The sequence below is a fragment of the Meleagris gallopavo genome, chromosome 4 (genome assembly GCF_905368555.1).
Source record: "Meleagris gallopavo chromosome 4, MGAL_WU_HG_1.1, whole genome shotgun sequence".
In the NCBI taxonomy this organism is placed as follows: Eukaryota; Metazoa; Chordata; class Aves; order Galliformes; family Phasianidae; genus Meleagris; species Meleagris gallopavo.
Genome location: NC_139407.1, coordinates 50,006,115 through 50,023,847, shown reverse-complemented (window position 1 = coordinate 50,023,847; position 17,733 = coordinate 50,006,115). Strand labels below are relative to the sequence as shown.

At 38.0% G+C, this 17,733-nt stretch overlaps 1 protein-coding gene across 4 annotated transcripts in view; it reads right to left on the bottom strand.

The window, feature by feature from the left end:
- Positions 1 to 13,619, bottom strand: part of ARAP2 (ArfGAP with RhoGAP domain, ankyrin repeat and PH domain 2) — a 119,836-nt gene extending 106,217 nt beyond the window's left edge. For 3 of the 4 annotated variants that reach the window (XM_010710306.4, XM_010710308.4, XM_019614911.3), the window contains exons 1-3: positions 13,447 to 13,582; positions 6,942 to 7,987; positions 104 to 174 (exon numbers count right to left, since the gene is read on the bottom strand). In XM_010710306.4, the coding sequence (XP_010708608.1) occupies positions 104 to 174; positions 6,942 to 7,840 (970 nt within the window). In that variant the 5' untranslated portion in view covers positions 7,841 to 7,987; positions 13,447 to 13,582. Of the gene's footprint in view, positions 1 to 103; positions 175 to 6,941; positions 7,988 to 13,446 lie in introns of all 4 variants that reach the window. The other variant, XM_010710307.4, reaches the window with a different exon arrangement.
- Positions 13,620 to 17,733: the final 4,114 nt, after the last annotated feature.

Genomic DNA, 17,733 nt, shown 5'->3' with positions numbered 1-17,733 from the left:
GTATTTCTTAAAAAGGAGCAAGTCAATTTTAGATTTCAGCTTTTGGTTTAAGGTTTCCTTTTCCTGAAGATTCAAGATAGAAGTACCAGCACGCTTGACTCACTTTTTTGTGAAACTTGCCTCCCAGCACAAGATACATCTATAAGATCCACATTTCTTCTTTTCTGAAGGGAACTTGAACAAAATATAGCACAAAATGAAAACATTAAGTGAAATACCCCAGAAATTGAACAAAAGCATATTATGTTATTAAACAAATAATTAAGAATACATACAAACATAAATATAGCCAATTCTAAGTTTTGGGAAAGTCTCCTGATTGAATTTAAATACTACCCAACCACTTGCTTTCCTCCCTTTATGACAGAATACTTCACTGATCTGAGTAGATATCTTCAGAAATATATATATATATATATATTTAATTGGTCTTAATACTCATTTAAACTTTAGGGAAGTGTGAGGAAACTACTTTCTCCTTCTATTCAGTGAACACATTCAAAACTGCACTTCCAAAGACAGTCTTGAACTGTGAAGCTCAAAGTGAGTCTAGGCATGAAAATCCAGATCCAGTAAAAAGAAATAATGCTGAAAATGTTTAATTCTCAGTAATGATTTTTTCCCAGTAAATTTTCAATCTGTAACATAACTGAAATTGCTTTGCACCTGCATGTGACTGCCATGATGCATTTTATACGTAGACAAATATATGTATATACATACACACACGAAAAAATCATTTTATTATTGGTGTTGTGCTGGCCCCTATGCATTTCAGAAACTACTTGTACAGTGGCACATGCCAGTTAAGATCACATTTTCATCATTATTGCTGATATTTCAGGCTGAGAAAGCAATTTGGAAAACTGAACAGTAAAAAACATGCCTGAAGTAGTACTTTTCTGACCTATCTTCAATGCTGCAGCAGCCTGCTCTCATATCATGATATCACACTTGTTATGTTAACATGAATAACTAGCAATTTCTCTATTTTATTTTCTCTGCTTGAAATAACAGTGAGATAGACACTTGTGCATCCTTACAGAATACTACTGGTTGACAAATGATATATAAGATTGTATGTAAGATTGCTGCAGTTTCTACTAAGAGTTTGGGGGTCCTCTGCCCTTCAAATCCAAAGATAAGTATGTTTTAATAAAAATATCAATATATCTGATCTTCATTTCCCCACTAGACATATTGAGAAGTGTTCTTTTATGACTAGCTGTACTTCAGACTTTAGAAATACTGACTCAAAGTCGACGTTGAATTGTTTCATAATACAGGCTGGCGTTTCTCTATGACAGAAGGCATACATTCACATATTTCTATAGTGCATTCTTTCCAATCCATGCCTAAATCTGCTCTCATAAAACAGTTACTGGATTAAATTCAACATAGAAGGAGCACTTTATAAGGTTATTTGTTATTTCATGTTATCCTTGTTATACCAGTTATGCTTCCAGATGATATTGTGTAAAATCCGTGCTTTAGATTTTCTAACCCATAGAATGGGTTTGGCCCAATTAAAGTGGATTACAACCTAACTCCATGCTAAATTACTACTTATTCTATATAAATTCTATAATTAGGAAGGAAGGAAAAAAAGAAAAGAAAAGAAAAGAAAAGAAAAGAAAAGAAAAGAAAAGAAAAGAAAAGAAAAGAAAAGAAAAGAAAAGAAAAGAAAAGAAAAGAAAAGAAAAGAAAAGAAAAGAAAAGAAAAGAAAAATACACAATACTTAGCGTCTATTCAAATAGTTTACTAAATTTGATGCAGCTACATCTTTTCGAAGTTGCACTAGCAAACTAACTTCACGTATTTGATGCATTTGAACTAACCTGGTATGTTTACAAGAAAGCCAAAACTAATATTTTTCAACATAAATAGTATTCGTTTGTTGTTTTTTATTTTTTTAACGTTTTTAATTGTATTAACTAGCACTAACATGAATTCAAGAGAAACAGATAAACAGGTTTGATTTGAAGAGCCTTTAGAATGATCATTTTCTTCTTTAAGTAAAGCAGTCAAGTCAATGGCTTAGTCGTGGAAGGATTTAGAAGTGGGTAACTGTAATAGTAATGAGTCAAAAGTAACACTGATAAACTCACCAGAAAATAAGAAATAAATCAACTTATAAAGACCTGCTTTTTTTTTTTTTTTTTTAATTTCTACATACTTGCAAGTATGTAATCCATACATGGCAAGAAATTTGCTAGAAAGCAAGTTGTAGGATTTTTACCTGCAATGTAAAGTAAATTTGGGGGGAATTTTTGGAAAATGAAGTTCTATTTTATGTCAAATAAAAACCATCTCCAGAAATAAATGAAACAGCTTAGTTTGACTGTTTGAGGGATTACATTAAAAAAAAAAACAAACCAACAACACCCAACACCATACAGTGCAGGATATAAAATTAGAATTTATCAATGCTCAGTTACCGTACAAAATTAACTCCTGAACTGAATAATAGAAAAATATAAAAGACTTACCAGGGGCAAATAAGATGCTCCCCTTTCCCCTCATCCCTAAACAATTCACCTACATCAAAATCACTAGTATCTATCTAAATACGGCTCTCTTCTTAACCATTTCCAAAAATTGCAAATGATCTTCAAAAAGTTTCAATTGTACAAAGATAAAATAACAATTTCCATCAATTTCCTTTTTTTTTTTTTTTTTTTTTTTTTTTGTAACTTTAGAGATTAAGACCCATTATTTTCAAGAGACACAGGATGTGGCTCAAGCTGCATACTCCTCCCCACCTCTCTTTCCTCATGCACAAACAGGATGAAAGAGCGTGATGAGGCAGCAACTTGCTAAATGATGAGAGACTGGAAAGGTGAGAGCTTAATGCTGGGCAGAGCCGAGCTGTTCTGTTCTCTCTCTACCCCCCATCTCACTAGTGATGCAAGGGAGAGAGCTCATTGCAAACAGCCAGTGCTTCAGAGCTCTTACTGGCCTGAATCTGCTGTGTTTTAAGTGAATGAAACTTTTGTTTTCTGACTCATTCAAAACAGGTTTGCTAGTCAGCTCCAAATCTAATCCTCCCATAACACAAACATGTCCAAAGTACTCCAGAGGGCTGCATTAGAGCTCTGGGACTCATAGGCTGCTCGTATAAGCAAACTAATGGAGGTGCTTGGTTGTAGGAAGAGAGAGATCCATTTCTACTACCTAAAAACTGTTCTGTGTGGAAGAATATGGAGCAGAAAGAGAGAGAACCAGGCTGGGAACTTCATTAGCAATTCTGATTCCTTTTATGTTAGAAATAGAGTCTGTAGAATGCCAGCCCTGCTACGTGCCCACCAATGAAGTGGCGATTTGCTGAAAACGAACAGCTTGGTTTAAGGCCAAGCACCTTTTTTCACTGTCAGTGCAGCAGCTTTTCTGTAGTTACTTTTGGTCTATTTCTTCTTTCTTTTAATGAGGAATCTACACAATTCCATCACTGAACAATACAAGTGACTAAGTTGGAGGATGTCTAGAAATCCACACATAGATGGAGTATGTTGGTCTCCAACATAACCTATGTGGCACTCATTCGGTGCTCTACCAGTTCTACCATGTTATAAATCTGTTTCAGGTCTTCCATTAACAGCACTGCAGCTCCAACGAATGCAACTGCAGCTATTTCACTCATCATGCCTACTAAAGGACGCTGTCCTAGGCATGCAGAGCCTTCAAATCCATTTCTGTACGTACTAACTTTAATCATGGCTGCAGGCATGTATGTGGTTAGCTCCATCCATTGTACTACTTTCACTACTTTATCTTACAGACACCAGATTTTAACTCATGTGGAAGAAATTGCCAAAGCCATCAAGAGACTCAGAACTTTCAGCCCACTCTGTCCAATCCCACAACATTACTGGGAAAGCATATTAACAAATTGAAACTAGTGACTTAAATACAAAATGCAGAGGCTCAGAATTTTATTGCACATTTGGAACTATCTTCAGTTCCACTTACAAAATGTCATGGTGACTTACCAGTTGACAACATGTTTTGTTACAGGCAAGAGCCAGAAGCAAAATATACCACAGGAGAGCAGCTAAGATTGCAGAAGAGGCAGGTACATTATTAGTAATAAAAAGTTATACAGTCACAGCACTACTAAGTGCTGCAAGGAGACCTACTGTACCAACTTGGTGTGCCAGAAGGCACACAAGAGATCATGAGAAAAGCGCTTCCTTGCATAAAAATTTAATGACTAATATCCATGCATGACCAGAAGACAATGTTGGGTTTCCCAGTAGATTTCAGCTGGAATTCTCTGCCTGTATGGGAAAAGCCTTCACACAATGTAATTATAAGAAAACCAGCATCCATCAACAGAAGTCAGTTGAGAATAATTCTTTATGCAATTCTATAAGACAGATATGATCTTTCCTGAGGTTAAAGATGCTGCAAGCTACTACTTGAAAGTTCTTAACTAATTTCTTGCCTCTAAAAAAAAAAAAAAAAGAAAAAAGAAAAAAGAAAAGAAAAAAGTACCCAGCAGAGTTAATCAAGAATGTTTCTTAAGTTCTGTTTTGAAGTTCTGGTTTAACCTTGATCTTCCTCAGACAGACTTGCTAATTGTCCTTCAGGATTTTTACACTGTTATAAGTGGAGCATAAAGACGAAGAACATAAACTCAAGTTCACAAATCAGAATAGTTGGTAATGAAGTTGGTGACCCATCCAAACATCACTCACTAAGGGATCAGAATTGGGAGGATTTACTTTGATGGTGGGAACACTATAAACACAATGTATTCTTTCTACTGGCTGATTCTTTCTCAGAAGAGATAAGAATATTGTTTTAGAAGCTACTTATTATTGTCCTTTTGCACTCAGTTCCCATTTCAGCTCAGCCAGAATAGCTTTGCTCCATAAAAATTAACATAAAGGCACTCCCTATTGAAAAATGTTTATACTTTCATTTCAGTAAGCACAATTTCTTGCTGTTTCAGAAGGCAGAGATAAAAAAAAAATATTGAGGAACACAAAAGATCTCTTACTTGTTGCAAAGAATCTTTGCCTCCCCACCTGTTCAACAATTGTACTACAACATTTAGCATTAACATCTTTCAGTAATCTGAAAGAAACTTATAAATGCTTGGGAAAACTCAGCACATAAGGCATGTGTGAACTTGCTAATGATGTTTCTAACTGCTAAGATATGCTGATGAAAAAGACAAGATAAATACAAAACATTCTCAGACATATCCCTTCCAGGCATAGTTAGTGGTTTGGAAAAAAAAAAAAAAAAAAAAAAGTGGCTAAAAAAGTGCAACCTCATGATTTGGATATGTCTACAGTAACAAAACTTTGCATATGTTTTTGCATGATTTTTTCTTCTCTCTAAGATGCTGTGGGAAGATACTCTGTGAATACCACTCATAATATTATGGTCAACTGCTCATTCATCCTCTCTTATTTTTAATATTCACAGTTATTATGAGAGACTTATTAACAGAGTTAAGTTCTAGTGTCAGATCTTTACTTTTACATTCTACCACCTCTTTGCAAAAGAAGCAACAAAAGTTTATTCAAGACAGTAAATGCCACTGAGTAGCATTCTAAAGGAATAAAAATGTACACACACATCACAGGAATATTCTGAGACCAAAAAGTGGAATGTTTTCCTAGCGCCTAGCACCACCTCCTCCCTCTCCCCGCCCTCCCCCCCCCCCCCAAACACACTTCTTTCTACTGGAATTCCTGAAATAAATAAATAAAAATTATACTGCAAACATCATTAAAAGCCAAGCTTTGTTGGTGTGCAAATACCAGAAGCCAACAACTAACATCACAGACTTGTTGTACTCATACCCTGAATTGACAGTTAAATGGTGAGAAGTTTAGAAATCAGTCTAAAGAGGCATTACGAAGTGTTTGCTTTAGACACAGTGTAAAACAATTTATTCCACCATTAAGTATTCTATTCTATTTTAGAACAACATAAAATCTACTGCAGTTTTGTGCTTTAAGGCTAAGATTTAAAATCATCTTCCCATGTCCACCTGTGCAATCCACCAGATAACTTCTGCTTCACACAGATACATTCTTTCCCAGTGGCTACAGTATACAATGCATGAAATAGACAAGGTGGCTCTTCTAAATTTTGCCTCATTTTTCAGATAGAAGCACATTAATACACGTAGCTGTGTAAAAATTCCTAGATATTTTTAAATAATGTAACTCATTTTCTTAAAAGCTTTTATTTTCAAAGGACAATGTTTTCCTGAAGATGCACTTTTAATAGGTACTAAAAAGTAACAAGATTACCTGTATTTCACAATTTTAACTGTTGTTTCCCTAATAGAAACAGATCTTTCTAGGATGATAGTTTGTTTTCATGAATTTACTGTTTTGTGACTATTTTCCCGCTATGAATCAGGATTTCATTTGATACTGGGGCTAGTGTCTAATTAATTGTAACACTTTGGTTTGGAATACATTCAACAGCTTTTTGTTTTTTCAGTATAATTTTTGTAACATTTACATATTTTCATTCTTTCTCATCTATATCTTAGATATAGAAATGCTGTATTTATATAGCAGGCGGTATTCATATCTAAGAGAATATAGATGCTTAAGAGCATATAGGTTTAGTCTAACAAATGCCTGATACAGTTGTTCTTAACCTGGGATATTTCTAAAGCAATAGGACTCACTTCTTTGGAAATAAGTAGAGGCACAGATGATCACAGAGATTATAATGCGCATAATTCTAAAGTTTCCCATATATTCTCATTTGCACTTTTAACTTGCATGGAAGCTTAATCCTTCTTTGGTTAATACAGCATTATTCATTCCAGACCCGCTCTATTTACAGCACATACAAAAAAAAAAAATCCACAAAAAGACACCTCTCACCCCTACTCTTCCCCTGAAAACCATCCCATAAGTTCTCTGAGGATAACAATTCATCATTAAAAAGAAACAGCAGTTACCTCGATGAAGTTTCAACTTTGCTTGATTCAGGGATTTCTGGTACTGGTCGATGCCTTAATATAAAAGATCGGCTTGTTCTTGGAAATACTTTCATACAGTCCTGTGTACAAGAATCATATAAGTCATTGTCTATCATTTCTCCTTTAAACTTAACAAACGATGAATGTGGCTCGCTATCAGTTAGATCCTCCTCAACTGCAAACATCTGATGTTTGTTTTCCTTGTATTTTGTTTCATACGAATGAGCGAGTGAAAGAGGATCACAAAATGCTACACAGTCAGCCAAGTGCTCATCAGTCTGGTATGTAGCAGCTTTTTCCAGCAATGTATTTGACTCAGTATTCATCTTCATACTTCCACTTACAGCTCTTAGTACACTGTCTGAATTCTGGTATAAACTAGAAAAATCTGAGTTTGGAAAGTTTTCATCATTCACTTCCAATAGGTTTTGCTCTCCAATTCTGAACCTTTCTTTACCACTGTAAGCTTTGTTAGGAAGTTGTACCAATGATGTTACAGGTATCAAGCCAGATCCATCTACTTTTAAATGGCTTATTGAAGAATCCTTGTCTGAAAATGAATATCCTTTCTTTTCTAAACCTTTCAATTCTTTGAGTTTTAAACTGTCACAGGAAAGAGAATTTCCTTGCATTTTTGAAAGAGCAGTGTCCAACTGCTTAAGTATCCTTCTGCGATGGCCTGTAGGTAGTACTCCCATTTGCTGAAGTGCACTGTTATTTATTCCCACACAGTCTGTCACAATGTTATAGCCACGTTCTTTAAAGTTAGGAAGATACTGTCCCAAGTTAATGTTGACCAAGAATTCTTCAATATCAGTGCCACTGCCCGTGGATGACATGATGGCAGCTTCATTCCGAATATTGCCCCTCACGGTCATGTAGAAAAAGTCAGGATAAATGCATAATTAATGGCAACAGAGCTCTTTTAAATTTGTCGTCAGCCAGCCAACAGAAAACACCAGTTTCTTTGAGACGCTTCTTCAAGGTACTTTAGTTCAAACTGGTTTTTTTTAAAGACTGCAAACCTATAGAAAAGAAAAACAAAATTAGAAGCAAATAAAAGAGAAATATCACTGTATTAAAAGGCTTGAATTCAAATAAATCTTGGATAAAATTATGAAAGGCTCTTTGTCATTTGTACAGTATTTCTTTAATGTTTCTTATCTATGAAAATTTCAAGCAGGTTAAACAACATAACCTCTCCATCCTTTTATAATTGACTGTATAAAGAAACCAGCAAAATCAGTCTTAACACAAGTAATAATTTTAAAACATAATCCTAGTAGTTTCAAGATATGAACGACTTATCTTCAGACACACACTTTTTCAGTACTTGGATATAAAGGGTAGAAAAAGTGGAGTAAGAACAGAGATGGAACCCAGAACTTTCTCACTGCCACGTTAGCACCAATTAACAGCAGAGGGACTGCCACTACTTTATCTTCTGAGCCTTACATACTCCTTAATGGAGAAATAGATATTCAACACGAAAAAGGAAAAATCACTGACTACAGTATTTTTACTGAACTGTGGGTTCAAGCTGTTTTCAGATGAGAATCCCACTGAAAAAGTATCATAACCAATACAAGAGTTCGCAGAGAGAGAGTCACTTCTGAGAATGAATGAGGGAAAAAAAGTTGCTTAAATTATTTAAAGAACCACAGCCAGAAAACTGTGGAGGTGATCAAAATACACCTCACGGATCAGGCTCTTCAGAGAACTGCCATGAGGGAGGACAGGAACCCGGTAACTACTAGCTGTTCAGCTTTGGCAAGGAAGCAAATCCCTCAGTCACAAACTGGCAGACAGCCAGAGGCAAGTTCTGGCCTACGTGCAAGGGTCCTTCAGTACCTCAAGTGTCCATGACAGTTCTTCCTCAATATTTTCCAACCCAGCTTTTGCATTCCCCAGAGTTCACTCATGCCAGCTCTCCCTCCTTCCACGGCCATTTCCAAATTCATGATTTACACAACTCAAAGCAGACAGAGAAGCTACCACTCTGAAGGTGTCTGAAACACCCTGAAATCACATGTTTAAGGGCAGGTTTAAGGGCAACAGCAGACAACAGGGTTGTTTTTTTTCTCCTGTCTTTTCCTGTATACAAAGTAACTTGGCCTTGGGGAAAGCTGCTGATGGTAGCAACTGTCCTGGCACACAGGACAGTGACTTAAGTAGTCCAGAGAAGAAAAAGCAGCTTCAGTAGCATGGCCTAAGACTTAAACAGCAAGCTGAAAGAAAATGTATTACATATATCTTATTCTTCAAAAATATTTCCTAACAAAAAGGACTTGTCATCTAGAATTGAAGCTTGAAACATTGACTACTTCTGTGCTGTATCATTAGCTCCAAAAAAGGATGAGACCTCTTCCAGCGTGATTTCTCTAATGCCTTTCAAAAAACTAAATAATTATTCAGACTTTTAAAAAAGACATAAAAAAACAGGGAAAAACAATCTTCACACTTGTACCATGTACGCATGCATGTGTGGCAAAACAAGAGAAAAAAAAGAGAAATTGAACAAACCTACATTTTTTTCTGAAATAAATATATATAAATGTGGATTTTATATATATATTTTTTTTAATATATACATACATACACACATACACACACACATATATATCAACACAGCACTATTCTTACATAAGTTTCATTATTTATAACAGTTTTCTACATTCTTGCCAATACATTCAGCTTCAGTTCTTGGGCTGTATCTTTATCAGCTATGATCTCTGTTCACAAAAGTTCCAAACAGTTATATTCGATCTTCAATAAGAAAGGCACACAACTAAAACTTCTTTGGAGAGCAAACTCTACAGGCCAATCCAATACCAACCTCTCATGAGACATGAAGTTTGTTAGGGAGAAAGCTCTCACTGAATGATTCCTAAGTCAATGCAATTCAGTCAGGCTTGGATTGAGCTAAATAGATTAATAATCAGCTTTTAGAACAAGAATTTGATTTGTCCTTCCTCAGCCTGAGCACATATCTAAATCTTCATCCTTCCTTTAAAGACTTCAGGCATCAGCATTTCCTCAAGTTTTTCATATAAGTCCCTTCACAAAACATAAAATTCAACACTACTGCCCCTAACCCACCTCTAAGCCCTGAAAAATACAGATATAAAGACATATTCTGTCAAGAAGTTGAATCTAAGTCAGGCAGGAACTGTTTGTGTCTCAGTGCTTCATGTACTCATTCAGGGGAAAAAAAAAAAAAAGTACATGTACTCAAGTATATGAAAAAAAAAACACCTCCAGTGCTAGCATTTCAATCTAACTATTTCAAAATTGATGTTGAAATTGGTTATCTCAGCAGTTTCCATCTGTCCTGGTTTTTTGATGTGTTTAGGGTCTTTATCCCTGAGTGTTAGCATTGATTTTCACTCAGTATCATTCTTTCAATCTTTCCACCTTCAGCAATGACAAAAAGTCACTTAGGTAAGCAGCTTTTATTTACTTACACTTTTCTGTATCTAAGTACTTTGTTTTCTACATGCAGTAGCTCTGCCCACACCTTATGCTGGAATGCCTCCAGTTCTGTTACTTCAGGAACTCAAACAACCTCATATTATCAGTTACTTGGATCCATCTCTGTACAAACCACAACACAATGGATTATCTACCATAGAACAAACTCTGCTTCCAAATTTGCAGAACATCATTTCTTTTTGTTCCACATTTTGCAACATAGTGTGCAGCAGACTGAGAAAGGAAGAAGTTGCTTGCTGAAGAGATGTTCTTGACCACAAAATGCCAGCAATGCTAGGAGCCGAAGCCAAGGCCATTCTTTGTTTCAGCAGTCATCTCCAGCTGAAGCCCTTTTAAAGAAATTGTACAAATCTGGCCTACCTATACAACTCGTTAGATAGCAAGTTCACTGTCGTGTGTTAGTGTACCAGGGGAGAGGGTTATGGTTTTTTTTGTGTAACTGCTCTCAGATGATGCCTTTAAGTAACTAATAAATCTACAAACAGGTGAGTGTTTATATCACAGGCCAGAGGATAAATAGTAAAATCATTTCTTACATTGCAATGTTTTAGCCTCAAAAAGTACACAGAAAAATGGAACTCAAGGACCACCTCATCCAAAATAGTACACTATTTCCAAGTAATGACTATCAGTGAAAAAGAATGCATTCTCCTCCATAACTTAAACTGTAGAATAAGACATAAGAAATTCAGAAAAGGTTGCAAAACATTGTATATGAAGATGTAGAAATATATACACATTTATATATTTACTTTCACATCAGTATTTGTATCATGAGGGAAATTTAAGTAAACAGTAGTATCTAAGTTTAGTTTATATGGCTGCATGCATACTTTTACTCTCAAAAGCAGTGTAGAATAGATTGTCCCATTGTATTTGGCAGAAATAAGTATCAAAAACAAACAAACAAACAAACAAAAAAAAACAACAGGGAGGATGGAGAGGAGAATTTGGTCTTGCCTAAATAAAATTGATTCTTAATACACTCTCATATCCTCCAGTGTAGAGTATCCTAGATAAAAGCCATTTGACGAATTTATACAAATGGGGGGACTGCTAGAGTAGGAATATGAAAGAAAGCTGCTCGGAAAACTAATCAGTTTTACAAAAATAAGTAAACAGTGTGCAGATAGCTACGGGAAAAAATATATATACAAGGGAATCCATCTAGGCTTCTCTTCCAAGCAAATACATCTTTGGCATGTGATTAATTGCAATTTGTTTTGTACATCCTAAGTCTTAGAAGGTATCATTCAACTTCATTGCAGAGATGATGTTTCTCACACCCTCTTCAAGATGATTTTAAGATCCATCTTCTACCACTCTTTTGGAAGGAGCTGCAACAATGAGGCAGAAGAACTCAGAGGGGCAGAGCAGCTATTTTTGTTCAACAGAAATCAACAGCTATATCTATATTGCCCCAAAGAATACAGGATAATACTAGCACAGAAAAGCAATGCATCACTTTCAGGACTCTTCCTCACGTGGAGGAGATGTTCCTTCATCTAATAGTCTCATCAAAACCTGCATCAACTGATACAGCCATCACTCTATGAATTCTGAATTGGAAAAACTTTCAGTATGACACTGACTGGAAAATGTTCCTGGACAAATGAACCTAAACTGAAGCAAGGAAGCAAACCAGCTTTAAATGGAACGTGTGAACAAAAAGAAATAGCTGAATATAGAAATATTCTTTCTCATTAGTCCACACTCAAAAGAGACTTCCTTTTCTTTTAAGAATAGTACTGATATTAGCCTTAAGAAATCTTCAGAAGCACATGGCAAGCCAATCTCACTTTCAGTGATAAGTTCAACAAACGCAAGTTCAGGCTTGCTCCCAACTTCTGCTCAACCACATACTAGATAAGTTCCAAATGAAGAAGGAGAAAGAATTAAACAACTACCTCAGGACTTACCAAGAACAGACAAATCTGCCAGTGAATGTCATCTTCCCATTGTACATAAACGGACAAGATTAGCAGGCTTAGAAAGTCGTAGATCATTACAGATCTTTCCAAAAACCAACACAATGCAATCAGCATGTTGTCTGAATGCTCACAAAAATTCTCATGAGTGACCATTTTAAAGGCATCACTTAACCTTTGGGTCAACACATACCAATTAAACCTACGGCAATCATGCAACTAGAAGTGACTTTTTCCCAAAAGCAATGAAGATACCAAACGCAATTCAACATAGTGCTTAATTAGGAAATATTTTAAGTACACCCTCTGTCAAAATGTTTCCTTCTTGTTGTTTTTTGTTGTTGCTTATTCTTTTTTTAATTGCAGAATAACTCTCTTTCAGAGGAAAGTTCAGCAACTTTGCTAGTTCGGAGTCAAACCTTGCTCTGCAAGAAATTCCAGTGGGACAGCTTGCAGACAGCGTGAAGAAGTGTCTCCGGAGCGAGGAAGTGAATAAGCAGCTGAAGGTGGAACCGGCCGGGAGTACTGGGGCGAGTTGCTGCGGCAACACCCGGCGCTGTTCCTCACTCCGTGCCTTCCCTGTAACAGGGAGGGCATCTGAGCGCCCCTCCGGCTTTCTGCAAAGTGAGTTTCATTCACTTTTCGGGAGAATTCCCGAATACGTGGGCAGCTACCGAGAAGCTCGCGTCTAACTTCCCGAAAACTACTCACAGAGTAAATAAAGCACAGCTCCTCTGTATGCCATTTACATACAGACCGTTAACATAACCGAGCTGAAAAGCAAAAAGGAGGCAAAGCGCTTCCTAAGCCCGACTTTCCAAGTCGTTCCCCATCCCGCAGCACCGCGTCTCGCCCCGAGCTGCCCGCTCACACGCAGCCCGCGGCGGTGCGGAGGGGGCGGCGAGGCCGGGACACCGGCAGCCGCACAGCACCCGGCCCAGGAGCTCCGCGCTCGCAGCGCCCAACCCGGCCCGGAGCCGCCGGCGCAGCGAGCAGGCCATCCTTGCACCGGGTACCGCGCAGCCCTGGTCCAGAGAGTTCCGCGCCCGCGCAGACCGGTTTACCTCGGTGGCCGAGAACACAAGGAGAAAAGAGAACTGCGCTTCAGGCCGCTTCACCTTTCTTTTCTCTCTCCGCTCGCTCCTTCCTTCCTGCTGCCTCCACACCGCACACCGCACCCCACCCCCGCGCTGCTCCCGGGCAAGCCGCGCCCGCGGCGCGGAGCTCGCTGCAGCCCGCCCTGCCCTCCCCTCCCTCCAGAGGCGGCCGCACCTGGGCGCGGGTGGGGTGCGCCCCTCCGCGCGTGGGCCGCGGGGCGGGCCGCCCGTTTCTGAGGCCCAGCCAGCGGGCACGGGGCTCCCGGCTGGCCCCCAGCGCGATGCAGCCGTGTTGCCTTAGCGCTGGTGGCATCGCCGTTGAGTGATCGCTTGATTAAAAACTAAAATAAAATTGTTAAGTTTTAACTACCACGTCTAATCCACCTACTTGTAGCAACTCGCCCACATCTGCGAATTACTGCCGTGCTGTTGAAGCCAGCTTTATTAAAAGAAGTGAGACGGGGAAGTGCTTTCATGGCTTCAGTTGGCACAGTATCTTCCTCCTCGTGTATCACCTCTGAGTGTTTGTAACCAAACCCCAGGGCTCACTGCCGGGCGCTCAGCAGCTGAGGTCCGACGCCTGCACTCTGCTAAGGCAGAAAGGGAGCGACGAGCTGCTGGGGAAAGACCGGTAATTAAAGCCGTCATTCAGGAGCGAGCAAACCTGGGTTCTTTTGGCGTCTTCAAAGACTGCTCACTGCATGCTAAACACAGCCCTAATAAACAGCTTTACTTATAGTAAGGCTTAAGAAGTGTTGGTGCCTGCGGAGCACCAAGCTGTAAAATGAGTTTTGGGGATCACACATAGAATGTAAACAACTTCTTCACTCTGTGACACAATTAGAAGTTTTGAAGGTTGGCATTACAGAACCAATTCCATCAGTGCTCAGGCACTTCTGAGATCCTGCTGCACCTCCTAGTTATTAAATGCCTCAAAACCAGAGAATGTACTAAGTTTTACCTCCTAAGCTTGCATTGTGCAAGCAATTTTTATGGCAAGGAAGTCCAACTCTGGTGTAAACTTTTTATTTTGGGTTGTTTACTTATTTATTCATAGGTGTTCTGAAGAAGTTTATCATTTTCTTGACTGAGTTTTCACTAATGTTTTGGCCGAGTCTGGCTCAATGTCACTCCCACTTGTTTGCACATGGTCCACAATGTTTTCAAACGTTACCTCACAGATGTGATTCAGGTAAGCAGACTAAAGCTCTTTTTGTACACGGCCTTTCTGGATTGTATTCTAATTACTCACAGATTCATCCAAACACAGATTTGCGTAAGATCTCCAGCTAAGCCTATTCAGAACAGTAAGAATGTGAATAATGCCAACTTAGAAAAGGAAATCTAACCACAGAAATGTAAAATACTTGAAAGATTCAGGTCTTGTTAACAACAAGAGACCTGCCTCCTATGTCTGGCTTTCCATGTCGTGCACACACCCAATTCATTAGTAGGTCACACAGGGCTTAATTTCTCTTTCCTGCCAGTATTTGGCTATGAAAGTTGATTGATAATCTTGAGCACATCTCTATCAAGAAATTCCAAGACCTTCTGTAAAGCTCACCTTTTCTTCTCTGCCAGGGAATCCGTATAAGTTATCCATGGAGCAGAGACTGCAGATCATGGCCCCTTTGTGTTTAAAACAGCTGTCAGACACTCACCCGGAATCCACTAGAAGAGAGTATATTCAGCATATTAATATTTGTTCTTTAGTAGCACCTTCTCTCCGAGCACAGCATGGTGCCACCCTGACACACTGTGTCTCTCCAGAGGTAGTTACTTTTCTAGACCACAGTATAAAATGACAAAATTCAAGATTCTGTGGGTGTTTAAAACAGACCTCCTCAGATGTGTTTACATAGGATCATAGAATCAGAGAATCACAAGCTTGGAAACGACCAACAAGATCATCTTGTCCAACCCACTACTATTGCTACCACAAGCTACTAAACCATATCTCATAGCTCCTCATCCAGATGCCTCTTGAACACTGCCACGGATGGTGACTCCATCACCTTCCTGGGCAGGCCATTCCAGTGCCTGACCACTCTCTGAGAGAAAAAGTTTTTCCTTATGTCTACTCTAAATCTTCTCTGGTACAACTTGTGGCCATTTCCTTGAGTCCTTTTTGTTGCCTGAGAGAAGAGGCCAAACCCCTCCTCATCACAACCTCCCTTCAGGAAGTTGTAGAGTGCAATGAGGTCTCCCTTGAGCCTTCTCTTTTCCAGACTAAGCAATCCCAGCTCCTTCATGTTTCTGTTTGCATTAGTTGAATATCCAGAAAAAAATGTCCAGAAAAAAAAAATACACAAATTCAATTTAAGGCATGCCACGCTTTTCAGTGTTCAAGATTTTTTTATCTTTTTCTGGAAGTGCCTGAATTACATCACTAGCATCAGGCAAACCTATATGCTGTCTTACTCTTTGTTAGAAATAAAGTAGTACAATATATCAGATTCTAAGAAAGTTCTCTATCTATGGTTTATCTATGGCATATGGTTCTGTCTACTAGAGCATGAAATGGCAGCTTTCTACCACCATGATAAAGCAAAACTTCATAAAAAACAACACCAAAAATCCTAAAAAAACCCACAAACAACATCCTTCCACATATCCCAAAGAAACTACATTTTTTTAATTCTGATGTAATTCAGATATGACATAAAGCACGATTCTATTCTAAGCTTTGCTGATATTCTTGAGTATTTTTTGGCAGGCTTAAAAACTGCAGGGATTTTATTATCCGATAATTTATTCTTCTCTTGAATTCGTGTTGCTATCACAACATATTGTTAGGTTGGTAATGTTTTTTAAGTAGGTGAAGATAAAATTTCAGTTTTGAAATTAATTGTAAGTAATAGTTGAAAGACTTCTGCTATATCCTCTAAAAGATATTAGTGCCTTTTTTTATCCTAAAGTAGGCATGGCCATACAAGAAGGTGGTTCATAGTGAAAGCTGTAAGTTAGCCTTTCCACTCAGAATTTTGGTTACATAAACATTTAAAATAATCTTGTATTTTCAGATTATCACTTTATAAACTAATAAATGCTCTTCTTCACTGGTATGACACAATGTCTGTTGTGACTTTTTTCATTTATTTGCTTTATGTTTGACCTTAATGCAGTTTCTGTTTTCTTAAAACTACTGATGGGGTAGTCCCTTTTAAGGTAATCCTTTTCTTCTGTTATTGATATGCTAATTTTGAAACTAATGACATAAAGCTGGTGCAGAAGGCCAATGTACTGCTTACTGATTACATTACAGCTCCTGATTTTTTTTTAATTTCCCTCAGCAATGTAGATAACTGTCTCATTACAGTGTATTTGCTGACTTATGTATTGTTTATTATACCTGATTCTACGTGTAAAATCTTCCATAGGCAAGAAGTTATTCAGATTAACTGAAATACTCTTTCTGAGAATAAAAATACGTAAAACTCAACAATTACATTCACTCTAAAAGCACCTTTTCTACAGTGGTGATGGATGAGTCAGAGAGATTGAATTACACTTTCCTCTCAATGGGAGTCTAATAAGATTGTAATTCAAAAGACATCCCTGCATCAATGTGAGATTTCTGCAAGTTAAGAAAGGTCCATCAGCTGACTTTGGCCAAAGAATGCTGTATATTACCCTACATCCTGGCTCTTGAGCTGACTCCCAAACTTGCAGATGCAGCCCCAAGGGCTGCTGATCCTCTACTTTCACATACACTGATGTGTGCTTCAGTCTGCTGGCAACCTGAGAATTTTGCCTGCAGTACTGCTTTATTTGAATTCATTGCTTATGGCAAAGTAAAAGCATCTCTTATGTATAAAAATTCACCTGAATTCACAAGCTTGAAGAATGAAAACAACAGATTTATTCTAGCAAGGAATGGAGATTAAGTTCTTACTTCAAATGAAAGGCATATAAACAAAAAACAAAAAAAATCAAATTTATAAAGTATCAGTCTCTCATTCTAGTTGTCACTTAAGGTTTCTCCAAGTTATCTCTCACTAGAAAAGCTACAGAGGCAGTTTCAACACTCTTTTCAGAGTGCCTGTGTTCAATGTGGGACCTTATCCCGGCACTTCTCTCTTTCATTTATATTTAACGGTTTTCTAGTGGCTTTTGAATACTAACGCAGCTTCAAAGCATGTGGTAGGCTTTTTTTTTTTTTTTTCCTTTGCTATTGCTCTCATTTAGGGGACCTCGTTACCTTGACATAGCTTCCTGTCATCTTTGAGAAATCTAATGGAGCATTCTTAAACT